This window comes from Micropterus dolomieu, linkage group LG05, assembly GCF_021292245.1.
Source record: "Micropterus dolomieu isolate WLL.071019.BEF.003 ecotype Adirondacks linkage group LG05, ASM2129224v1, whole genome shotgun sequence".
Lineage (NCBI taxonomy): Eukaryota > Metazoa > Chordata > Actinopteri > Centrarchiformes > Centrarchidae > Micropterus > Micropterus dolomieu.
In genome coordinates this window covers 5,531,125-5,556,732 of record NC_060154.1, presented here as the reverse complement: position 1 = coordinate 5,556,732, position 25,608 = coordinate 5,531,125, and the positions used below count along the sequence as shown (strand labels likewise).

General features: G+C 38.7%; 3 protein-coding genes across 5 annotated transcripts in view; 2 read left to right on the top strand and 1 right to left on the bottom strand.

The window, feature by feature from the left end:
• LOC123971255 (fibronectin type III domain-containing protein 7-like) overlaps positions 1-11,129 on the bottom strand; it is a 14,988-nt gene extending 3,859 nt beyond the window's left edge. The window contains exons 1-11 of the mRNA XM_046049970.1: positions 11,098-11,129; positions 8,953-9,064; positions 8,460-8,475; positions 8,034-8,294; positions 7,187-7,447; positions 5,538-5,798; positions 4,721-4,984; positions 3,677-3,931; positions 3,316-3,573; positions 1,554-1,808; positions 838-1,092 (exon numbers count right to left, since the gene is read on the bottom strand). Of these exons, the coding sequence (XP_045905926.1) occupies positions 838-1,092; positions 1,554-1,808; positions 3,316-3,573; positions 3,677-3,931; positions 4,721-4,984; positions 5,538-5,798; positions 7,187-7,447; positions 8,034-8,294; positions 8,460-8,475; positions 8,953-8,958 (2,092 nt within the window). The 5' untranslated portion in view covers positions 8,959-9,064; positions 11,098-11,129. The remainder of the gene's footprint in view (positions 1-837; positions 1,093-1,553; positions 1,809-3,315; positions 3,574-3,676; positions 3,932-4,720; positions 4,985-5,537; positions 5,799-7,186; positions 7,448-8,033; positions 8,295-8,459; positions 8,476-8,952; positions 9,065-11,097) is intronic.
• stxbp3 (syntaxin binding protein 3) lies at positions 10,599-20,455 on the top strand. Its single transcript, XM_046049973.1, has 19 exons — positions 10,599-10,671; positions 11,578-11,627; positions 11,817-11,898; positions 12,024-12,100; positions 12,241-12,313; positions 12,414-12,514; positions 12,798-12,943; positions 13,471-13,564; positions 13,715-13,839; positions 13,998-14,096; positions 14,176-14,233; positions 14,345-14,410; positions 14,859-14,939; positions 15,244-15,379; positions 15,824-15,930; positions 16,047-16,145; positions 18,063-18,148; positions 19,401-19,549; positions 19,646-20,455. Exons 1-19 carry the CDS (start codon positions 10,626-10,628, stop codon positions 19,747-19,749), a joined length of 1,779 nt encoding a protein of 592 aa, XP_045905929.1. The 5' UTR covers positions 10,599-10,625; the 3' UTR covers positions 19,750-20,455.
• Positions 20,456-23,425: 2,970 nt separating this feature from the next.
• Positions 23,426-25,608, top strand: part of ankmy1 (ankyrin repeat and MYND domain containing 1) — a 12,742-nt gene continuing 10,559 nt past the window's right edge. For all 3 annotated transcript variants that reach the window (XM_046048915.1, XM_046048914.1, XM_046048913.1), the window contains exons 1-3: positions 23,426-23,818; positions 24,462-24,608; positions 24,690-24,884. In XM_046048915.1, the coding sequence (XP_045904871.1) occupies positions 23,600-23,818; positions 24,462-24,608; positions 24,690-24,884 (561 nt within the window). In that variant the 5' untranslated portion in view covers positions 23,426-23,599. The remainder of the gene's footprint in view (positions 23,819-24,461; positions 24,609-24,689; positions 24,885-25,608) is intronic.

Below are 25,608 nucleotides of genomic sequence, written 5' to 3'. Positions count from 1 at the left end.
GTAAACATTTGCATACCTTTGAATGTTAGCTCCACATTTGAGTGCAGTGGAGAAGTTCACTTATTGTTCTGTTTGCTATTTTGTTAGTTTCACCAGGTGGAGTGGGTGCTGTGCTCTTTGTGTTTTTTTTGTAGTAAGATTCAACCCTGTTTAAAACGGTAGATAGGTGTAGGCCTCCTTTTGAGGACCTTTTTATTTTAACTTGGTTTGTTATTTTCGGAGCACCCTCGTCCACCCTCCTTTTGTTCTTTTTGTTACCTGTCTACATCTCATGTTACCAATAAACGTTACCTTGTTTAAGATCTACCAGTTGTGCCTATATGTTTATGGCCCCCACACCCCTAGACCAACAGGGGGGTCGTAACACTGTGTAGTTCTAATACTTCAAAAACAATAAAAATGGCTAAACTCCCAATCTCACTTACATGGGAAGTCACTAATATGTAAAATATTGCTTCCATATTCTAAGAAGTATACTGAAGAGCTGTGTAAAGACACAAATATGACAATCACATAAATATGACATTAATGTTATGATATTAATAGTATAATGTTAGAATAGTAAAATTATTTTGAAGTGTGTGTAAAGGACTCTGAAGCAGCATTTAAACCCTGATTTAAACAATAATTTGACTCTTTATTTAAACCGGTAGATGTTGGATCTTGAAGATTTTTGGGTAAAAAAACCTCCACCAGCACATTGTATCTGTTGACAAGATTACTAGTATAATTTATCATATTCTCTGTGTGACAAGTAAAAATTAAAGTTAACTGCTCTGTTACTCTGTGTTAAAGGTCGAGCTTTCCTTCTCATTGGAATAAAACATCATCACTTACTAGATGAGAAGCCCTGATAGGTGCAGTTGGACTTGAGCCCACTGTGACTGAATGCCTCCATGGTGACGGTGTAGTTGGTCCCACAGGTGATGCATCCCATGAGGCAGTGGGAGTCCTGGGTGTGGCAGCGGGCGTGACCACGCGTTGATGTCAAAGAAGTTATGAACGAGTGCGCTCCTTTGGCGTGAGACCATGAGACATTTGTCACTGCCTGAGTCACCTGATCCACTGTTACATTCACCGGGCAACATGGTTCTGTAAAAGAAGATGATGCACAGTATGAATGCCAGAAAGCTACCATCTGTATCTGCATCTGTCTCTTTCTTTTATTTTAGTCCATCCTTCCATCCATCGTCAACCGCTTATCCTGCGTACAGGGTCGCGGAGGTTTTGAATTCAGGACTTTTACTTGTAACAGAGGGTTTTTACATTTTTGTATTGTTACTTTTACATTAAGATCTGAATACTTCTTCGATCACACCCTACTGGAGATTTAGGACCAACATGTTAGATGGTGCTCTCTTTGGAAGACTAGTGTTCATCCTTTCATAGACTTACACAGACTTGTAAAATCTATGCCAAGAGCACTGCATCTGTTCTGAAGGCTTGCGGTGGACCAACATGTCTTTAATATGCTTTTATACTAGTTTTTAACTTGTCATCAACCATCTGTACCTTGTAACTGAATGGATCAATCTAAACCTTCGACTACTCACCTGTTTCTAGAGAGTCAGAGTAGCTTGGTAAACTCTGGCCTGCTGCGCTGGTTGCTATGACGCTGACTTCGTAGGTGGAGCCACAGGGAAGGTCAGTGATGTCACAGCTGTTTCCACTGGTGGTGCAGGTGTATTTGCCATCATGTCCCAGCGCACTCACAGTGTAAGTAGCAGGCCTGTTGTTTGCTGTCCAGCTGACACCGGTGCAGGAAGAGTTTTTCGGATTCAGCATCAGATTCATCGGCATGCAGGGAGCTGACGATGATGGAGGAAAAAAGAAATGAAAAGTTAAGCTTTGTAAAAGTAGAATTTATGGCAGAGCTGATCTTATGTGGTTCTTCATAAATAAAATGTGACAACCCCAGGTTGTTACCTCATATTGGTATTAAATATTTTGTGAATTGTTCAGTGAAAAGTTTTGTTTTTTTTACCAAACCTTTTAACAAACAAAATGTATGTAGCTATCAGTCAAGATGAAGCACGAAGCAAAAGACTTTGTGCTTTTGAATTGAACTCTTAGCTTATTTGAATATGTAAAATAAATAAATAAAGTTTTGAAACGTATTTTTTCTGTATTAAAGTTCAAGTGGATTTTAAGTCTAATAGGATAAACATTTTACTTTTTTAGTTTTATGTGAAATTTATGTACTTAAGTAAAATATACAAAAATATTGGCCTATGCAGGGTACCTTAACGCGTTATTATCACGTTAAGGAATTAATTAATTAACGCTGACAATTATTTTATCGCACCTTAACACAGTTGTTATTAGCCAAGTCTACACATAGGCTACAGTCAAACCATGGGTCACAGGCGGGATGATGAACAGCCTGCAAATCAGCCACCCAAACAAGCAGCGGTGAGAGGCTTCTGCAGACTACGCTGGATGCAGCGTGTGGGAGAAGAAGATAAACAAAAGCGAGACAAGCGATCAAATGCCATAGTGAAGTGGATAGCTACGCACTGCATCCTGATTACTACTGGGGAAGATGTCGGTGTCGTTTGGCCCTGCGGGGTTGCTCTGCGCTCAGCAGGTGATTTCAGACAGGGAGACAAGAGCTCCGCGAGTAAACGGCAGGCGCTCTATGGATAGTAGGCCTACCAAGGCACCGGCTTCTGTGTGCTAAACAGCTGTAGCCTGTTGAGTTGAACTTTACCTGATAGGCCTTCATCTAGTTTTGCGGGGATGCTCTGCCTTGCAAATTTAGTAAAGAGTAATAGATTCTGGAAACTCACAAACAGCGAGTATCAGTCTCTCTTCCATTGATTTGTGCTCCATCTAGCCTACAAAAAGTTCAAGACAATTCAACTCCGGCAGGGAGCGGGCGTGTGCGTGAGGCGAGCACTTCACCTCACTATAACAGAGACACTTGCTACTGAACATAGACTGTTTGTGTTACACCCTGAAAAAAGAAAATGTTTCTGCTGATACCTGTTCAGAAAAAAAACCAACAGACCTGTGCATGTTATGCTCATGGCTCTGAATTCTTGTTTTAACAAGCTAGATAAAAGGTAATGCCCTGGCAGTGGCAAATAGCTTGGTTTTATATTTTATTTGATTACATTAATGTTTAAGTTGAGATTTACAAGACATTTATAAGTGCGCAATACACTATTTTAACTACTGACTATGCGAATAATTGCGACAATAACAATTTTTAATCGTTGCCCAGTGCTAATATATATATATATGTGTGTGTGTGTGTGTGTGTGTGTGCGCGTAAAGTGTATATATACAGTATATATATATATAGTTTTCTACCTGTGTCTTGTGTGTGAGCTTGGCATGCACGGTTGCATCCGCTCATTTCATTGCAAGGTGTCACCACCACACTGTAGGAAGTGTCGCAGCTTAGGTCAGAGAGGGCGCACACCGGTGCCGTGTCGTTACAAAGGATGACCTCTGAACTGTCCACCGCCCGAGTCTCATACAACTCTGCCCCCCGTGAGGCCGTCCACATGATCTCCAGAGTGTCAGTGCTCACCACAGAGACGGATACACCCTCTGGACAACAGGGCACTGAAAGACAGATGATTCACAAGTAAACAGACATAAAGATCATTGAAAATCTGTCATTTAATGACTTAAAATCTTAAATCATGTCACCTCAGCTGCCACTTACAGGTGGTATCGTATAGATCCTCTCCTTTAGGACTGCTGCCAGCTTTATTGAATCCGAACACAGACATCAGGTATGTGTAGCCACAGGTGCAGTGGTAGGTACAGTTGTTGCTGGTGGTGTTGCAGGTCTCCTCACCGCCATCACCTCTCTTGATCAAGGCCACGTAGCTGTCAGCATGAGGCATCAGGTTCCATGTCAGTGTGCAGATTCCTTCTGATAACTCCATAAGAGCCAAAGACTCTGGCGGGCAGGGGACTGGCAGTACAGGGCAGCAGGGTTGAGTCACACTTATATACTGACTGTGCTTTCAGAGATGCAATGTCATTTTGGATCCATAACTATCACTGCGTTTTTTCTGAAGCATTTCTCAGTAGTAAGAAACTAATGATTAAATTGTCATTTTTATTCATACATTCCTGTATATAACACAATATGTTTTTTAATTAGATGATAAAGTCTGACAACAACTCTTTTATTATATTGTATATTGTAGCGTATATTAAATGTATATGTATTATTACATGTTAGATTTTTTATTCATTACATTGATGAGAAGTGGAACCAGAAGCAGGCAACTGGTAAATTAATCTGGTGAGGTACATTAGCAGGATTGACCTTTTAAAAACGGGACTTGATCTTAGCTATGCACTGTGTGCTGCCAACCATAAAGGTAATATATATTGTGATATGATAAAATATCTGGTCATTTATAGAGAAAATGGATGATGGAAATGTTTCTGACTAAACCACTGAACGAAATACCAAATAAATCAAAATGCATCGTTATAATGATGCAAAAATACATCAAATCATTAAATTTAGTAAGGTTTCCATAAAAAAGCCTGCTATCTCTCATGAACTATGAACAACTGTGGTTGACACATTTGTATTGTCTCTGATGATTGTATGATTGAACTTATATCTGTGTATACTTTAGTACTTAAAGTCAAAGTCAGTATTAGAAAAAATTAGAACAATCAAAAAACAATATTAGCCGATACAACTGTGTGGAGCTGATCCAAATCGAAACTCTACTATACTCACAGCTGATGGACACCACGGGGCTGGATGGGAAGCTGGGCCCGGCCTTGTTCGAGGCGATGACCTGGACAGTGTGTATCTCTCCACAGCCTATTGGCGACAGGGTGCAGGAGCTGGATGTGGAGTTACATGTGAGGTTCTGATCACTCCTCACCTGGTACTCGATGGATCCATAGACCCCCTGATCGAGTTCCCAGGAAACAGAGAGTCCGGGTACACCATTATATAATACCACAGAGACATTGACAGAACGTGGTGTCGGAGGTCCTGTTCAAAGAAAACAAGAAAATATCAGGACACACCCAATGATGTATCAAAGTGCAAAAAAAAACATACACACGTATTAGGTCAGTCAAAACCATAAGCAAATGCAGTCTTAGTTGATACTAAATATATAATCACCAGTATATAGATACAAGATACCAATATGAAGTTATTTATATATACATTTATATATATATATATATATATATATATAATGTATATATATATAGTTTATACATGTTTCCGTCACAGATAAACCCCTTAACCTTAAAATGAGTGATTATATGGGGATATTGTAAGATTTGGAAGTCTTACAATATCACACCAATAGGAGTTCTCTGACATAGTACGTAACTGTGGTAAAGTACGTGCAAAATGCGCGCCTAATTTTTATTTTGTTTTTATCTCTTTAAGTATAAAATTTCTCATATATTTTTATGAATGCCAATGGACTAATAGCTATAGGAGTGCCTGTCTTCTGTTGTATGTGATCTGATGTACACAGCAGTTCACAGAGTGTAAAAACACACAGAGAAGTGTCTCAGCGCCCCCTTACGTGTTGTCAGGTTGTGGAACAAACTGCACTCTCCCTTTTGGCCCTCGAGGTCCCATGCAAAACCACTGATTACATAGAGTGAGCTAGCATCCAGGCCAGAGATGGTCAGATACGTGTTGGAGGTGTTGTACGTCATGTTGGTGATTGAGCCAAACTTGTATATGTACAGGGTATACTGGACAGCTTGAGCAACAGGGACCCAGGATACATTGATGCTGTCATTGCTGGGAGAGTAGGCGGAGAAAAGAGGAGGATGCAAAACTGTGGAGGAGAAGAAAGTTTGACAGGTTTTAAATTAGGAGAACAATTGTTCCATAAAGTAGAACATTGCATGGTATGAAACTCCACTGGGTTGTGGTTGAAGTCTTTTCATCCAAATTCCATCCAAGATCCTTTGCCTGTCTGGATTTTAAATAAAAAATGCAAATTAACACAGACACAATGTCACTTTAGTGGTTAGTGGTAGTGCATTCAAAGCTGGGTTTTTTAGTTTTTTGATTTAAGGCAAGTCTTCTGTCTCTCTGAAAACTAACTATTTAAATTATAGATGATGATGATGATATATGAAATGATAGTGTCTTTTACACTTCTGAGAACAAGTCATTTCACTTTGTGGGCCTAATATTTCAATATATAAGCTTTACAAGAGTCAGAACTTGAGACCTGTCTTTTGCTTTGAAGGATCTATTTGCGTTAAGGCCCTGAGAACTTTTGTCAGTGTAAATCCTGGGATCCTACAAGAATACACTTTTTTCTGCCACAGTTTTAGTAATTTCACATGAGCGATTTTGATACTGTATTTGTTTTTTTCCCTTGCTTTTCTCACTAATCAAAGAAGGCCTGTTAAACTTCAATAACTAATAGTTAAAGAGGTTTTTTTTTAACTTTGATTGTGGCTTATTTAGTCATTAATATTTAATTTTATAGAGAAATTTAAAATTTGTTTTCCGGGGTTTTTAGTCTTTAGTGCATCATGTTTCAAGTAATTGAATTCTCACAGTATTTAAGCCCAAGTCTCAAGTACAGTTAATTTCAGGAGTCATTTACCGCCAGTAATGTCAGATTTTGAACTACAGCCTTGGTTGCCACATAAATAAGAGTCTCACAACTGTGCTTCAGAATCTGCGCAATTGGGTAGCAATGGTGCAGAGGATAAGTTTTTTGGCTCATGTGGATCAGATAACCCCCCTTCCGGGGTGGGCATGGCGGTGAGAGGTGATAGCTATGTTCTCAGGATGAGGTGCTCATTGTGTTTGACACACAATGTTCAGGTAAAGTTACCACCGATACACAAGAGGCCCTGAGGGGTCCTGATGCATTTATAAGACTAACCTGGATTTGCACAAAGACTGAAGGTGGATTTGACTGAAAATGATGCATGTATACATTAACTCACAGTATATAGTGGCCCTGCTATGGGACAATGAGGCAGATCAAGTGATTTCTGTAGGGCATGGAGATCGAAGAAAAGTAGCCTTCTCAGTGTTTACAATGAACTTGTGACTAATTTCTACACAAAGGCCAGTCCTTGGGTGTTATTTCCTCCACTGAATTAATTTATGAGATCTTGTTTCATATCTGTGGAAGTGACAACATGTGAAATCTAACATTCCACACACAAATAAAGACAATGTGACAAACAACAGTACCTGTCTTTGCAGTCACAGGAAGAGATGGCTGGCTGCGGCCTCCACTGTTCCCAGCCATGATACTGAGCTTGTACTCAGTGTATGGTGTGAGGAACTTGATCTCAGCAGGGGATGAGTGCACCGTGTCTTCTCTGAAGAAGCCGTTGGCATTCTGGACTCGTATGATGTAATAGGTCGCCCCGGTCTCCAAGTTGAACTCTGCTATCAAGGTGCGGCTATCCTTTGGCTTCACTGTCTGGATGGGATCCATTGCCTTAGGGGCTAAAATAGTCGGCATCCAAGAAAAGGACACATACTGTAAATTTTAACTTCAAATAGGTAGATTTTTCTAGTGAGATGCAAGAGATGGCCTCCACCTTCTCAGCAATTGTTGGCTGTGGAATCCACCTTTTTACTTACAAACTTCAGAGAATAATATATAATATTTTGTTTTCCCTGGTTACACCACACACTGAATTAAAACAATAATTATTTTCATCACAACTAAGTAGGACTAACATCTGTGTTACCTTGTAAACCAAACTGAAGTGAAACACAGTGACATTTATTTACATTACATTAACATTTATTTTACAGTGACTCTGCTCAGTGTAGGTGTTTAAATAATTTACTCTGTAAAATTAATTATTATAATGGCTCCACTATTTATTTTTTTAAGACTATATGTTGACAGTGAATTAGTGAATGGCATAAGACTGTAAACATTTCAGTTTTTTCAGACAAATTCAAACATATACAACGTCAACACAACACAACTTATTTTTGTGATGTCAAATTAAACAACAATAAATAGAATATTCTGGTGTTGCGTACTTAAACAGTACAGGTATGGACACAAGTACCTCACCTGTTGATGCCTCAAAAGTCGCACTGGTCAGTGTTCCTTGGGAATCATCCAGAGCTGTAACTGTGAATGTATACAGGGTGTTTGGGGACAGAGAGTTGACAGAGCCCAACACTATGTTTGGACCGTATGTGGCAAAAGCAATGGGGTTGTTTGGTGAGCTTTGGGGGGCGACAGTGATCTTGTATGAGCTGGCTCCAGAGTACTTGGTCCATCTGAAAATCACAGTCTGGGATGTTGTTGAGAACACTGATGCTTGGAAAGCTGATGAGAGAGATGAAAGTGTAGATCATTATAGCATTTGTTTATCACCAAAGACATGTATAATTTTACAAATAATGAGTAATATATAAGGGGTTTTGTGCCCCTTCATGCTGATATATATAAATATCTACAGAGTAATATGTAGTAAAAGACAATATATAGTACCTGGTTGTGCTGCAGCCTGCAAATTTAGATGAGAGAATATATTGTCAACAGTTTTATGTAATTATATGTAATCCATGTTACTACAGCAGATAGAATATTTTTACCAGTTCTATGTAATTTTAAACAATTCAAATTACTACAGCTGAGAGAATATTAGTAACAGTTTTATGTAATTATATACATAAACTAGTTAAGTACTTTTAAAGTTAATTTTCCATTGCATTGTGCTCTTCCCTTTCTCAACAAAATGTCTGTGTCTGGATTTGAAATCTCTAGTCTAACTAATTGTATTATTTCACTGTACCTGTGAACACATGCCCAGCAAGACAAAAATCACCAGCCACTTCATTACGCCCATTCTTCACGTCAGTCTTTTAAAACACTCCTGTCACAGTTTCTCACACTTTGCAACTTCTGTTAGATTTGTTAAAATGTTTCACACTTAACTGTTTCACCTTTCCTTAAACATATCTGGTGTCTGTGGTTGAAATACCTGCATCTGGTCCCTCCCACTGGAGGTAAATGTCCACTCATAGCGAAGCAGAGAGATGCACCTTGGGGCTGGTGCAGATCGGTTAACAGGGATGGGCAGTATTTCAGTTAGCCTAAATGTATTTAAAATACAGAATAAATAAGATGTACTTTGTAACTAACTACTTTAAGAGCTTGTATTTCTGTATTTGAAATATGTTTACTTTTTCTCAAATAAGACAGATTTTTATCTCCAGGTTTAAACTTTAGGGAAAAACTGTACAAGTCTAATCACATTCTTTCGCTAAATGCAAGGGAATCACATGGCATGTCCTGTTGGGTCAAGCAACTCATTGTGAACTATTGTGTTCCTCATGACCAGTAGCTTGAGTAAAGAAGCTGCTTTGGGATTTGATGCAAATTTCCCCTGAAATAAAGGTATGTAATCAAAGTATGATTGGATATTGCATGCTAACGCAGGCTTACTTAAAGACGATAGAATTCAACAGAAGAAAAGGGCAATTAGCAAACTCATGTTCTCTGGAACTGAAACCACCCAGCATTCACCCCTGAATTCACAGCTCCCACCTCCAAGATATCCTGACTGACCACATCGTATCTATGATGTGGGAAATTAGCAGAGCGCATCTTTTCAATGCAAGGGGTTTAAGGTCAGACCCGTATTGAGTCTACTAAATCCCTAAAATGTGGTTATCAGTTCATATAGAATGCATTTTTATATCGTCAAATCTTCAAATCACTTGTATTTTAATAGAATCAATTTTCTCAAATCAGTAGGCTACTTACTATTTTGGATTTTATTTTTTATAAATTTGATGAACAAGTATTTGTCATTTGTAACAAGATACTTTTTGATGTATTTGTACCCATCTCTTGGTAGCATGAGACAGAAACACTGTTGTAGCTATTGGCATGATATTCTAAATTCAAGGATGTAGTCAAGATAGCACAAAATTGGATTGCCCTTGCCAAAGGCCTCAAATCACTCACTTTTACGCTGAGGTGTGAAAGGGAGGGATGAATGAATATAGCCCATTTCTGCCAGGAAAGGAACAATAAATACAATTTTCAGAATAAAGTTTCTCAAAGTGATTTGGTAGTCAAATATTTTGTCGTAGCCTATAAGTTGAGATACTAAGTCAACGTTATAAGTCAATTTTGTCAGATAATTGACTTATTATCTCGTGTTTGAGTAAGGTTGTGTTGTAATTTTTATTAAAATTTTCTTACTATCTCATGATTATGACATAGTACGCTTATCTCATAACACTGACTCATATTTATGACTTTTTATATCATTCATTCATCATTCATTTCATATCATTATTTTAACCAAGAAAGTAAATGTTTTATTTGCATATCTCTGAATTACCCTGGGTATCATCATTTTTAACAGGCCTATATGTTTATCATGTTTCCTTTTCACTGGCGACTTTCACTTTTATCTGTATCCATCTATATTTTAAACAAAAATGCCAGAAGAGTAACAGATAGATAGATGGATAAACTGTCAGATGAGTAGATGACGCTAAACACTAAAGTTTTCCATTGTGGTTGTAAAAAACTACAGTAGCGCTCCGTCGCACACTTGTTGACGCAGCTGACGTCATAGTGCGAGGACACACGGGACAGGAAGAGGTGCAGAGTTGGAAAAAAAAAAAACAAAAAGGCAAGATGGCAGCGGGCTCAGACCACGGGCTGAAAAGAATAGTTTGGAAAAGTAAGTTCACTCCAATGTGAGAGTGTTTATTGCACATGTAAAACGGCGTGACGCTTTCATAATGTTGTCATTACTCGAAGGGTTATTAACTAACGTACGTGCTGTTTTTCAATAACTGTTCCTTTGTGACATCTTGGACTGAAGTTTCATTCTGTTTATCGCAACGGAAGTTTACACGCTTGGACTGGGGGAACAGCCTGAAGGGTAATAACGGTAGACTATACTTGGGTTAACACTGGGCGCTATTATTTAGCATAACTTTGCTGTCATCGCCTCTTGTAGCCCACAGGGTAACTGTACGATAGCCGGAGTGAGGTCACTTTCTTTCGGCTAGAGCCCCACCTTGGATTGGCAGGCTAACGTTCACACACTACGTTTACAATATTATTAACCACAATAACTCGGATACCGTGAACTGGTACAAACCTAACGACAACAAGTCTGTTTCCTCGCCGGGAAAACGTCTGTGTTCCCAGTTGCGGTGCCTTCCGTGGTTGTGGTTAGGGTGTGTTAAGATGTCGCAGAGCTGACAGGTTTAGGCGAAGAGTTTGGGTTGAGGTTAAAATAAGGGAAAACATAACGTTACACACTGTTATCGAGTTATTAGGCAACTGTAACGTTACATGTCGTTAAAAAAAAACGACGTGTGCTGTGAATTGATTATTTATTGTCTTTCCGGTGATTACTTAGTTGGTGAAATACCAAAGAAAATATGATAAATGCCCATCACAAATGTGCAGACCCTAAACAATGATTTATGTAAGTGTAAAGTTATGATCTCTTGATTTCTGTCCACCAGCATTTCAGCGCTAGAACCAAGCTAGATCTCAAATAGCATAGTCTTTTACAGTTATTTTTTTTCTGGTTTTGATGTTTTTAATGATTCACGTTCTGTGTCTCTTACAGGAATACAAGATACCATTATCAAAGACTGCAGAAAATCTGAAGTATGGAAGGTAAGGCAACCCTCCATGTACTCAATACTGAGTCCTAAGACTGGAATTGCATGTAAAATGGATAACTTCCACTTTACAGATCCAGCTTTTAGCAGTGCTAATACTTTTCATGTGGGGCTGCACTCCCTAGAAGCATAATACAGTTTGTTACATATTTGACTGACCTATACAAATTTAATTTCATTACAGATATTGATTCTGGACCACTTCACCACCAAGCTCCTTTCATCATGCTGCAAAATGTCCGATCTGATGTCAGAGAAAATAACAAGTAGGCTATGTGTCCATAATGTTGAAACACTTATATTTACATAATATTGGTAAGAGACAGAACTATCCGAAGTCTGTATGTCAATGTCTTCAGCTATTCTTGAAATAAATATTTTGTTTCTTTAGTTGTGGAGGACCTGTTCAAAATCCGAGAGCCTGTTCCAGAAATGAAGGCCATCTACTTTATGTCACCTACTGCTAAGGTTTGCGATTATAACCATTTAAAGGCCATATTGCATTTGGATTGAAGTTTTAATTTCTGCAAAATTTGATAGTGACATTTTTTCATTCCAAACTGTTTCTGATAAACTTTGTAGTGATATCTTAATATTTAATTTCATAGTGTGTGGATGCCTTTATTGCTGACTTCAAGACCAAACCCAAATATAAAGCAGCATATGTTTATTTCACTGACTGTAAGTAACCTCTAAATCACTACTTTAATCTCAAAATGTTTAGATTTTTTTTTTTGTTTGTTTAACAGATAACATACATCTTAAAGCTTTTTCCCCACAGACTGTCCAGATGACCTGTTCAACAATATGAAGCTCCACTGTGCAAAGTACATACGAGTCTGTAAGGAAATAAACATTTGCTTCATGCCACAAGAGGCACAAGTGAGTGGTTGCAGTGTGTGTTCTTTTGCGCTCTTTTGTAAAGCTCCATTTCCTCTTTTTATCCAAAATGTTAACTGAGGGGAACTTTACTTGTCTCAGTGTGCCTAATGTCATGTTGCTACTGGGAGGAAGAGATTTGCTGTGCTTGTCAATCTTTCCTGGTTTATGCAGTATTGTAACAATTTAAAAATATGTCCTAATGGCTTGGGAATTGTAACAGGTTTGTTCTCTGTATTTTGAATTTTATTTTTTTTTTTACACTTGTGTGTTTGATGCTTTTCAGGTGTTCACATGTGATAATCCGGGGGCTTTCCAAAGCATCTACAGTCCCAATAGTCACGAAAAAAAGAAGACACTGGAGACACTTGCAGACCAGCTCGTCACACTCTGTGCCACGTTGGACGAGTACCCAGGTGTCAGATATAAGAAGTAAGCCGGAGAATATTAGGGTTCTCAGTTACAGTACACCTCAGCCCTCAAGCAGAGTGAAAACATTTATGAGAAAAGCTTGAACTGAGACCATAGAGTCTGTTACCTAACTGTTGCATAAAAGAAATGGATCTTAAATACAGCACAAACATCACCTCACTTTGCCGTAGCTTAGCATAGCATAATAAAATTTAATTGTAAATTCCAACATCATCAATGTTTGGCTTTTATTTTCCTACACAAAGTACAATTTTATTTTCAGCAAAGACCTTGTGTGCAAAAGCAAAAATTAAAACCATACAAAAACAAAAAAGGTAATTAAAAAACAACAAATGAACTAGGAAAAAAAACCCAGCTGTTTTTAGAACTTTTGTCAAAAACACTTGACGGGTGATTTAAAGTGACTTAAACCAGAACACTGTATCTGTGTAGCTTCTGCTGGATTAACTAAAATTGGTATTAATGCTACAGGAATGTGTATTAACTTGACTGTGATAACTGATGGAAACTATTTTTATCCCAACCAGAGAAGGCAGCATGGAGAACGCCAAGACCCTTGCAGAGCTGGTGGACAACAAGCTGGCCAGACACTACGAGCTGGATGATAGTGGCAACAAAAAGGTGAGACACTTGCTGAAGAAAGACAGTTGACAGAATAAACAAGAGCTTAGCCCAGGGAGTAAATGGAAACCTTAAAATACTGACAGCTTAACACAAGGCATCCTGTTGGAAAAAAATGTTTTGATTTGTGTATTTTTCCCTAATCACAAGGGAAAGACCCAGGCCCAGTTGTTGATAATGGAGAGAGGTTTTGACCCCGTCACCCCTATCCTGCATGAGCTGACCTACCAGGCCATGGCTTATGACCTCATTGATATCCAGAATGACACCTACAAGTAAAACAAGCTTTTTGTACAGTATCTCGTCATACTCACACATACATAGTTTGTTTACTGCACCACATCGCCAAGATCACATGGCAGACAAGATTTAAAATTTAGACATACTGTACATTTCTAACTGTAACCAATTATCTTGTTATTTTTGTGGCCAGGTACAAGTCAAAAGATGGCTCAGAGAAGCAGGCCCTGCTGAATGAGGATGACATGCTCTGGGTTATGCTAAGGCACAAGCACATTGCTGACGTCTCAGCGTAAGTGTGCAAGATCTAAAGGATGGCAGTGTTCCATTCCTGTCATCCTTACCCTAACACCATTTTTTTCTTACAATAGACAAATCCCCAAGATGGTAAAGGAAATATCTGCTAGCAAGAAACAGCCAGGCGAGAAGGTACATTGCTGTGGGTTTTTCTTATGTGCTTCCCTGATCTCTTGAGCTGTGTGTTTAATACTTAATACTTAAATGTAAATCTTGAACGCATCATATTTTTTTTTTCCCCAGATCACAATTAGCAATTTGGCCCAAATGATGAAGAAGATGCCCGCCTTCCGTAAACATCTAACTGAGGTTTGCAGTACCAGTGTGATTAAATTGCTTTTGGAGTGGTATCCCAAAGGCCTGGCAACCTTACCTTAAAGTTATTTATTCAACTTCAGTTTGAGATTTTTTTTTCAATGGGCCTTTTTTAGGGGCAACTTTTGAGATGTGACATGCCACTGGTTTAAGGACAAGTTCATCCAGTAACATTTTACCTGTAATTATAGAGCTAAGTTATCATTATATTGTGGTTGGGTGTGGTGCCTCCAAAGACTAGTATCATGTGGGGTTGACTTCATCATGGTTTTTTTTTTTTTTTTATTTTTTTTTTTTGGCAGCAAAACGGAAGTGAAAGTCATTATTTCTGACCTCTAGGATAAATGTTGTAATTTCATTACAAGAAATAATTTGACACTCAGTAATACTTAAAAATTGTTCTGTTCGAATTGTTCTTAACTTTTCTCTGTCTGAATTCTAGAAAACTATTCATCTGCAGTTGGCCGAGGACTGCATGCAACATTTCTCAAACAACGTTGAGAAACTCTGCAAAGCTGAACAGGTCTGTCTTTGCTTTGTAAATCTGTTTTGAAGGAAGGGCCAAATATTTTTACCACTAAAACTGCGTGAACAAGTCAGTGGGTGTGGCTGTGGTTTAGTGAGTTTGGGGAGCATGTGCCAGATAGAAAGCCTCATGACCGGTAGCATCCTCCTAAGGAGTAACTCAGTAGAAGTGTGTGTTTTACTGGTCCGCTTCCAGATGTAAAATATATGGAGCTTTATGAAAACATATTAAAAATGAGGAAACATTCATAATATTTCCTAAATGAAGAATGAGGGGGGAAAAATCACTTGTCTCCTTGTAGGACCTTGCTGTGGGGTCAGATGTGGAAGGGGTGAAGGTGAAAGACCCCATGAGGACCCTGCTGCCTGTGCTGCTCCACCCATACAGTACCCATGACAAGATCAGAGCTGTGCTGCTTTACATCTTTAGCCTCAATGGTACACCAATCTTCTCCTGCAGCAGACTGTTTTCTTTTCACTCAGTTCTTTAGGGTCCTGTAAAGCAGTATCTTGCTTTGTAGCCATTTATTTCCAGGGACCTTTCAGCATGCAGGCTATCAGAGTGACCGAGAGACATTTAAAGAATGGATATAAGGCAATGAGAATCAGTCAGCCAGGATATAAAAGAGAAATTCTTAGGTGACTACTAGTCCTAAGATATATCAATTAGTTGATTAGTTTTATATACCACATTACACAAATATACAAGTAAATAGTCCATAGCATATTTGTGAATATTGTCTTAATGCCAGGGATGTCAATACCGTTTTTCCATGAAATAGACCAAAACCCCCATGTTGACCAATACCCTTATTTGACTAGGATGCAGTCCTAATAAACTATGATTAGATTTTCACTGGTTTGTTTTGTGTGTGTTAACAGGAACAACAGACGAGAACTTGAGCAAACTCATCCAGCATGTAAAGATCGAGGACGAACGAGAGTTTATCCTGAACTGGAAAGAACTGGGGGTTCCTATCATCACGTCGGTATGTGAAGAAGAGGAAAAGATTGATTGATTTGAGTAATTTGTAGATGAGTGTACCCATGGTTTTGAACTACCAGCAATGATCCTGCTTATTGTTTCTTGTATTTCTCTTTCCAGCAAAATTTCTTCTCTCGCAAACCAACCAGACGGGACCGTTCTCAGGAGCAGACGTACAACCTTTCCAGATGGACTCCTGTCATAAAAGATGTGATGGAGGTCAGTGAGAGAAGATAGAGTAATATATTCTGTTAGCAGCTTTCATTCCTGTCACATAGGGTGGAAACAGTTCCAGCATCCAGCAAGTTTTGTCTTACAAACGTGTAGCTCGATCTAGCTCACTGCTTCCCCAATCCCCCTCTGAGTGGCATTTGTGAGAAAAATTATTAACAGAACTGAGACAGCACCACAAAAGACCAGTTTCAGGTATTTTCATAGGCAGCATCAAGACATCGTCTTTGGATCTATAAGGCACAATAATGGACCATTTTATTTTGATCCCTTGGGATGATCCTTCTGTTTCGGCAACATACATTCGTACCAATTCTGCTTTTATTGTTTGTTAAATGGGTTCTCTGTAAGATGTTATTGTGATATGGTGAGATTATGTTTTGTGTTAAAACAGTGACAGGATGTCACCTTCGCCTGCTGCCTTGTTAAAGTTTGTGCTGTAAAAAGAGACATGTTGTGCACAGAGTAGTCCAATTTACCTTTTCACACTGTCTTGTTTTGAATCTGGTAAGTTACTTGAGCTGAAAGCCATAAAACATGGAAGAAATAATATATCATCTGTGAGGCTACTTTATTTAAAACTGCTTTTTTAGCCTAATTCTTATAAATGGATGAGGAACTGAGAGGCAGTTATTCTAGTGCCTTTTGATCATAAAATAAGGTTATTTCAAAAATTTGACCTCATTACTGAGTCTCAGTTCTGTAATTCCCTAGAAGTGAAATTCCATATGTAGGTATCAACTGAAGCAAGAAGAAGCCCGTGGCCACAAAGAAAGTTGAGATTGTCTTTTTAGAAGTGAAATTTATCTGTGGCGGACCAGTTGGTAGGGCTCATTATTTAAATTTTTTGCCAACGGGATTTGAATGTACTGCCATTTCTGTAACCTAATAAATTCTCTTCATTTTCACTTCCCTTTCCTGTCGTTACCTAAAAAGCAATTTCGGAGCCGTCTTCACCATCACCTGGTTTCCTGTAAACTGTGTAAAACAGTTTGCTCTTGCATCAGGAAACAGAATATCTTTTGATGTGTGGCAGCATGAAATCTGGTTAAAATCATTTATGTTTCAGTGAAAAACTTCAAATGAACAGTGAGCCTTATCAGTTTAGAATCACAACCAAAATTTTGAATCTGTGAGACTGAGAGGTGCTTTACAGCTGATTTTTCTTCTCTATCTTAAGCTGTGTTTTGACATCCCCTGATGCAACTTGTTTTGTGTTGGAACAGAAATGATCATGTAGTTATGTGCTTTCACCATAGGATAGGATTACCCCATACATTTGGTTCTTGGTGACCGAGGAATCTATTATTTGAAGCATCTTTTTAAGTTATGAAAGGGAAAAGTCAAACTTGTGTTCCCATGTTTGAAACCTGGCATTATGTGTTAAACAGACAGAAGTATTTTCTGAACTTTGATCATTTTGGTGCAAACCCTCTCACAACATTGGGAAGTTGACTGCTAAAATGAAAAAATAAAACTCCAAAACTGCCAATTTAGCCTTTTATAAATACCTTAATATTACTTAGAGGTTCTCAATGTATGTGAATTGTGTTTTATTTTTCAGAGTCACAAAGTGCTTTACAACCACATTAACATTTAGAGGACAAAAACACAGATAAAGAAAATAAATAAGATAAAAGAAGATAAAATGACCACCTGAGCCACCTGAAGAAGTGAGCTATGAAACAGTACGTAATAAAAATAATTGCACAGTACGTAGTAAGGTACATGATAAATGCACAGTAAGTGGTAAAATAATTCACAATTAAGTACAAAGAACACACTGCAGATCAAGTACAAACAAAACTTTATACTCAAATGTATGATATGGGCTTGCAAAAGAGAGTTCATCTTTATGGGACTTAACTTCTACAAATGACATACATTAAAATCTGTTACTTTCAGGATGCTGTGGAGAACAAACTGGACACCAGAGAATGGCCACACCAGTCTGAGTGTCCTGCTGCCTGGAATGGCTCTGGTGCTGTCAGGTATAGTAGGTTTTCAGTCATTACACTAACTCACTACCAGGTCAGTAGTTTCTGGAAGTAGTTGGAGATGCTTTGATCAGGATTTGTAAAGGTTATTTTAATTACTCCTCCATGAAACACTTTGATAGCTTAAACCTTGTTTCCAAGTGTTATATATGACATTTTACAAATTAGACTACATTAAAATATAAGTATATTCGAATATGCTGTCTTTTACTCAAAAGTAATAGGCAGTTGTCTTTTAATTTCACCCAAAGAAAATCTATGACAAAACAAGGGACATTTTTTACGCACACAAACTTCAGATTTGCCTTTACAGACAAATGCAGATAAGTTAGCGCCCTCCAGTGACAATTTTGTGCTACTAGTTTCTAGGCCTGGACCCGAATATTCGATTGCTGGGTACACATTAGAGTTTCAATTTTGAGATTCGAATGTTGAAGTTTTTTTTCGCGCGCCTGACCTCTGCACACAGCAGTTAATGTAACACTCCGCAAAGAGAAAACAAAATGAAGCCCTCAGCTGTGTGGGAGCACGTTAAAATCCTGTCTGCTCCCCCTTGACCCCCGCCCGGCTAAACTATTCTCAGATTCTGCTCTGGACCTGCTCAGATCAGACACTTTCAGGTACAGTTCCCCCTGTTCTGCGCAGCAGCCACGAACCTGGTTCGCCACCCATCTATTTACAATCTGCCTCGCTCTTCCCCTGCTCAATATCCGATCCTTGTAACCCCGCAATAAATATTTCTCTTTTATGTAACTCCTCCCTTTCGTAGTCCTGCACTTGGGTCTGCTACCCTAGCCATAACAAAGTTTAAAACGTTAAACAGAGCTCTCTCTCTTTTTCTCTATCTCTCTCACTCACACCCATCCCCGCCGTTAGCCTATATCTGTAGCTTGTGAAATGGCAGCCCGCTTATCAACACATGTTTAAACACTCATAAGCATAACGTGGGCCGACTGCTGAGCGCCGCCGGGGGAGTATCGACTCTTCGAAGCCCAAAATATTACATTCGGGCCTGCTAGTTTCAGCTCCGTCAGTTTGATAGGTTTTTAATTAATTTAATTAAAAACCTGTCACTACCACAGAGTTTACTTACAAAAATTATCTGGGTTTGTGTTTGGAATCTAGAGTTTGAGCATCTATCCAACACCCTTTCCTTGTGTTGCCAGGGTCTTGATTTTACTGATTCCTGGCAAGATTGAAATTTTTTAATATGGTAAATTTTTGTTTTCCATCCTCTGCTCCACAGTGCCCGTCAGAAGCACAAAACCAGTAATCAGGATGAACGCCGGACTGGCTCACGCCTCATCATCTTTGTTATAGGAGGAATCAGTTTCTCCGAAATGCGTTCTGCCTATGAGGTCACCCAGGCAGTAAAATCCTGCGAGGTCATCATAGGTGAGTGACAGACAGATAGACATGCTCCACCAGAATTGTGAAAGGGTTTTATGCTCTAATTTGGGACCTATTGGTTCTTTCTTACTTTGATTACAGGGTCTTCTCACATTTTGACCCCAACCAGTCTCCTGAATGACATCAAGGCTTTGAGCAAGGGCCCCATGGAAACTTTTACAGTAGACGAAAGGAGCAATGCCTGAGACTGGCCCTCCAACTAACGCCTCCCCAAACCTCCCCTGCCTCCCTACGTCTCATATCACTCAGCACAATGCACTCAGCTCAGCCTTCTGAATGGAAGACTAAAGGGAATTTACCTTATACTCAATCTTTTTGTTTTAATACTCTTTTCAAACCACACATGGTGCACATTTACAGTAGGTATGAGGGCAAATTCTCTTTTAACTTGGTTATTTCAATAAGCAGATTTTCTTGAATAACAAAAAATAGATAAGAAGATGGCCTGCTAAAGGCATTTATAATTTGATAATTGTCATTTGATGATATGGATCATATTAAAAGTGGATTGACTTCATCCTACTATGAGCATTTTTAGTAAAAATTGTCTAATCTGCCTATCTGTGTTTGCATTTGTCCATAAAAGAAAATACCGCTAATGTTACATGTTGAAAGATCTCTGAGGAACAGGACACAGACTGGTGGTGCAAAGTAGTGCAAAGCTAATGTGTATATACTGTATGTAAGCACTGAGTTCCTGCTTTGTCATTCTGTTGCATAATGTAATTTTGAAGAGTGAATTTAAAGGAATATTTACATTTTCTTTTTTTTTTTGAACAACTGACTAATAAGTGGATGAAGTGGTTCAAATCTTGTCTATGTTACAGTTAAGTCAAGTATCTTGAGGCTGAACTTGAAGTACCTTAATTAAAACCTGATTCTAAATATTCAGCTTGCGTTGATCTTAGTTAACTATACATCAAAAAGTCAGGAATATTGTTGCAATACGAATGTTTTCAATATGTTTGCATAGGGGGACTACTTTGTTCAAAGAATGATTGGTAAAAGCACTCGCACTGGTCCATCAAAACAGCATTAAGTTAATATTCATAACCAAAAGCCCTTTTCTAAAGTTCATATAAGCTGGTGTCTAAAGACCATGCTGCACTCATACCTGCTAAGCAGGCAATGGGTGAACCAAAGGCATTATGAGGCTTCTGTAATGTTATAGGTCAAACCTTTAACTTCTAAAAGCTTGTCCCACAGAATCACTGCACAACACACAGACAGCATTTTCACTTCATCTGATCTCCCATTTCCCAGCTTGGATGTGCTAAGGTAAGTGGAAGTCAACTACTAGTCACTACTAGTTACCTGTTTATAATAGTGCTGCGCCAGAGTTAAAGCAGAAGTGTGGTAGGTATGTAATGGCAGTAAAATCAGTTAAACAGAGCTGCTGTATGTTTTCTTTGCATTTATGGTGGCACCAAAGGGCAGGACACAAATGACATGTGATTCCTCAAAACGCAAACATGATACTTGTGAGGGTATCATGTTAGTGGGAAGGAGAGCTGAGAGCTCATCAGATGTGATTAAACTAGAGAACAGGGCGACTCTTCTCCAGTGAGCCTTAAATCAGAATCACATTAATGTATTTAGGTGTACACTTGTAGTGATAAAATAATTTTATGAGCAAAGTTATGTGAACAGGTTTTCATTCTGAATCCAGAATGAATGTGGTATTAGATAAATCTCAGAACAGTGAATTACTTTGCACCTATACAGCGAGAGACAGGTGCGTCGGAGGGGGACAGGTAAGTCAAAAGTTGTAAAGAAAACTCCCGCACACTGTCGAACTTGCAGAAAATATATATGAATTGACAACGATTTGATGCTAGACTGAAAAAATTATATATTTTTTGCAAGTTGGACTATTTGGGAGTTTTCTTTGCGAAGTATTATATGAATATAATTTTTTTTTTTTTTCATTAATCACTGAGATTGTGTCTCAGGAATGTGTTGCCTCAAAACCATGCTGATGGCAGCCTACATGTTTTATAGATCCATAAGGTCCTGGCTGGTTTTATACTCTATATAAACACTACTGATTATCTGACATGCTTTAAATTGGTAGAAAAGTTCAAAAGAGAGTCAGTGTAAAGTAAACATTTCTTTTAGCTAGGCTGTGAGAGTACAAAATGTTTTTCTGTTACATAATTGAACAGTATGTTAACAGGATTAAGGAGCTTCCATGAATTTAAAATGGATAATTATTATTACTACTAGTAAAAAGTCCAGTTGTCCCAGACAACAACATTCAGTTGAATTAAATGTTATCATTGTCAGCTTTTCCTGGACACCTAACAATATTTATCAGAGGTAGGACATATTGGAGGATAAATACATAATAGAATTAGTTTTCAACACAGCTCTAATACTGCTCTAATGATACATTTGACGTCATCCTCCACTTCCGCAACATACTGTAGGCTTAAACCAACGTTTGCAGTGTCAGTTACAGGAACAAGTTTCAGGTGACATTTGAACACACACTCTTATGGGGTGGTCCTGCTCCGCTGACCCTCTATAAGAACACTTAAACTTAACAAGGATAACCCTGCTCTCTGACAATGACTTACTTGCATTTTACTTGTTTCCCAAATAAGCACAAATTGCATTCATTTGTGCCTATGTTTTAATTTGGCTCAACACACTTGGCTTTATTTGTTGAGAATACCACAACAACAATGTCTTAGTTTGTAAATGCTTGATTTATAATGGATAAAGGTCGACAAGGCAGCTATCTTGAAATTCTTTGAGGGGAAAAAACTCTTTAAAATGTAATTAGCAAATTGAGAAGAATTAGAAATTTAAGGTAAGTTATCCAAGGTGGGTTAAAATCAAGGGCAACTGGACTTGGTTGAAGATACTCAAAGACATTTCACATCTCATTCAAAAGGGTTTCTTAAGTTCTGACAGACTGGTCCCAGCTATTTAACCTCTGTGGGGTTGTTATCAAGGTGACACATGCCTCTTGGCAATTGTAATGTCAGTCATGGTTGTTGGAGTCAAGTCAAGCCAAGTCTGAATGACCGCTGTTGGCATTGTCACATGAGGCCAGATATGAATGTTCAGTCTCCTGGGAAGAGATGAAGGGCAGCATTGAAAGTGGTGTCTCAGGCCTCCCCCCCCCCGTTGAGAGATTGTTTCTCTTCTCTTCTGAAGATGGCTTCTTTTGACTCCTCTTTTAAACCATCACGTCTGTCCTTCCTATTCAAAATACTGTTGTCATCAAAAGAGTGTCCCCTGTCCTTAAACTGAGAGTTGGCCTTTCTGTATTGAGCCATGAGTTGTGTGTAGTTGTTGTTTAGTTTCCCCAATATAGGTCCTTGCATTCTTCACTGCAGTGGATAGCATACATTATATTGCTTTTCTTGTGTTTGGGTGTGCTGTCTTTGGCGTGGACCAGTAGGCCTATCTGTCTTAGGGTGTTCTTGGGTTTAAAAAACACAGGGATTTGGTGTTTGTTGAAAATCCTCTTGAGTTTCTCTGATACTAAAGACATGTATGGATGTTGCCTTTACTCTTATTTATGGAAGTTGCGTTTGCTCTTATTATCACCACAGTGTTATTGTTCTTCCTTGGATTTTGTGGCTGTTATCACAAAGGTCCATTTTGGATGTTTTGGATAACTTTAGGTGCATCCTTCAGGAGTTTGCACCCCTGGAGAAATTTGTTAAATTTAAGGGGAAAAAACGTATGGTGCCGAGATTTTGTCTGCTTTAATCGGTCGACAAAGGGAATTTAACGCTTATGTAATTTAGCTGAAAAATAGCATCAGGTCTACTGAGTGTTTATTTTCTTATACTAGCTTCCGTCTGCGCATGCGTGAGAACACCCGCACAGGATTCTACTGTTGTCATGACAACCGGCGCTTACAGGAAAGTCAAAACTCAAATCTGACTTCTGACAGAGAAGTTTTTACCTCTAAATAGCGTAGTTAGTCGTTCCTGTAACGTTAGCGCCACACGAAATGTTGTTGTGCTCAAATGGATTCATGTGAATGATTTTCCGAGGGATACGTCCCGGTTTAAAATGCTGTCGACCTGCATAGGTGTTGCTGCAGCCCCGGGGCGAGGAGGTGAGGAGCCGGAGTCAGGGAGACAAAGCAGCGGCCACAGAGGAGCACAAAGCGGTGAAGAGAGACGACAAGGGCTGGGTGTTCAGGAGTGGCCCGACGGGTCCAGATATGAGGGAGAGTTTGTGAACGGATTCAAACACGGCAAAGGAAAGTACACCTGGAGAAATGGAGAGGTAAGTTAAGTTAATGTGAAATGAACACGACAAAGATTCAGGCAAAAGATGTCATAAGAGCCGTCCAGTTTATGTTATTAGCTAGAGATAACTAGCTTAGTTCAATTTAGGACTTTATATTTTTGCAAAAGCAGACAATAATAGTAAGTTTTTCAAGGTAACACGAGTTAGATTTATTTTTCACATTACAACAGTTTGTAAAGTGAAGTTGAGTTTTGTAACTCCCTTCTGCTACGTAGCAGACAATATACAGTAACGTTAATATAAAAGTAATTATAAAAATGGTAAACAGAAATAAACCATATTCAGCGGAGCAGTTCTGGAATTTGGAAGCTTCCTTAAGAAATACAGTTGTTTTTGAGCTTTGTCAGGTTGATACTGATTTGGTGTAACACCAAAATCTGTGACCTGTCAGATTCTGTGACCTGTCAGATTCTGTGGCTACAAGGAAGTTTACATAACCACAACCAAGTACTTTTGGTGCCTAAACCCAACCAAACTGCAACGCTTCACATCGTCAGCAAAGCCTCTGGCGCTTAACTTGCCATTTGGGTCACAGAATCTGATAGGTCACACATTTTGGTGTCACACCTGGATGAAAGCAAAGTCACATTTTTATGCCCCTGTCTGCTCCTTTATATAGTACTATGAGGGCTCTTTCTACAAAGACTACAGGCATGGGGATGGACTGTACTACTGGCCCACAGGCCATAAGTTCACTGGCAAGTTCTACCTCAACAGAAAGGAAGGATATGGACAACAACTGTTCCCTGATGGAGCCACCTTTCAGGTAAACTAGATAAATGGATGGCAGGCATTTGTATGTTTTTTTTTAGTCTATGAATATCAGTAAATATTCTTCTCCCATCAGGGTTTGTACCACACTGACCAGAGGTTTGGTCCAGGTGTGGTTAGTTATCCAGATGGGCGTGAGGATGTGGGTCTGTGGATCGGGGAGTGCCTGTTAAAGCTCTGTACCTCTGTAGAAGAAGGCTTTAGCTTGAAGAACTTATCTGAGTATGCTGCCTACATGGACCCAGCTACTGCCACAGATTCCCTCACTCAGGTACATGCTGACCACTGTCTCACCCACAAGTGAATAGGTATCCCAGGCAAAAACATCTTCATTTTCATACATATATTTGGTTTCAAATCTCATATCTTTTTAAAACATTGTTGAGATCAACAATTTTTGACACCGCCAAGAATATGTAAAACATCATTCCTAACAGCAAAGACACAGAATCATTGTATTTGTTTGTTTGTTTGTTTGTTTACTTTATTTATACCCGTAGGTAAATTTGTTTTACAGTGCAATGACATTCTATGGCATCCAGTACAAAAAACAACACACAACACAGAACATCACACTACACATAAGGACAGATAAAATAAATAAATAAAATAAAAAATTCATTATGAAAAATTCATGAGACCCCTAGTATATATCTGAGAAAACACCTCTACAATTTGTTAAGCATATCAATCGCATTTATTACGAAGCTGCTTTTATGTCTTTTCGTTCTACACCTAGGGACTTTATACCTCCTCGCAGACGGTAATAACTGAAACTCATTTCGCAGAGGGTGAGAGTCATCATTTAAAATTGAAAGGGCCATCCTTTGTAATTGTTTGGCATATAATGATGCCACTCCTGGTTTTGACTCGCCTATCAAACGGCCAGACCATTTTATTATCTGATCTAGATGATTTTTTGCCTTTAAGGATATATGACCGTACCATACTAAGATGGAAAAAGACAAAACAGATTCTATAAAAGCATGATAGAA

What these genes read in the sequence shown, in the direction of transcription:
- stxbp3 (XM_046049973.1), top strand. Translation starts at nt 10,626, where the DNA reads ATGGCAGCGGGCTCAGACCACGGGCTGAAAAGAATAGTTTGGAAAA. An exon ending in TTACATCTTTAGCCTCAATG is followed by an intron (nt 15,380 to 15,823) that starts GTACACCAATCT and finishes GTGTGTTAACAG; the next exon opens with GAACAACAGACGAGAACTTG. An exon ending in ATCCTGCGAGGTCATCATAG is followed by an intron (nt 19,550 to 19,645) that starts GTGAGTGACAGA and finishes CTTTGATTACAG; the next exon opens with GGTCTTCTCACATTTTGACC.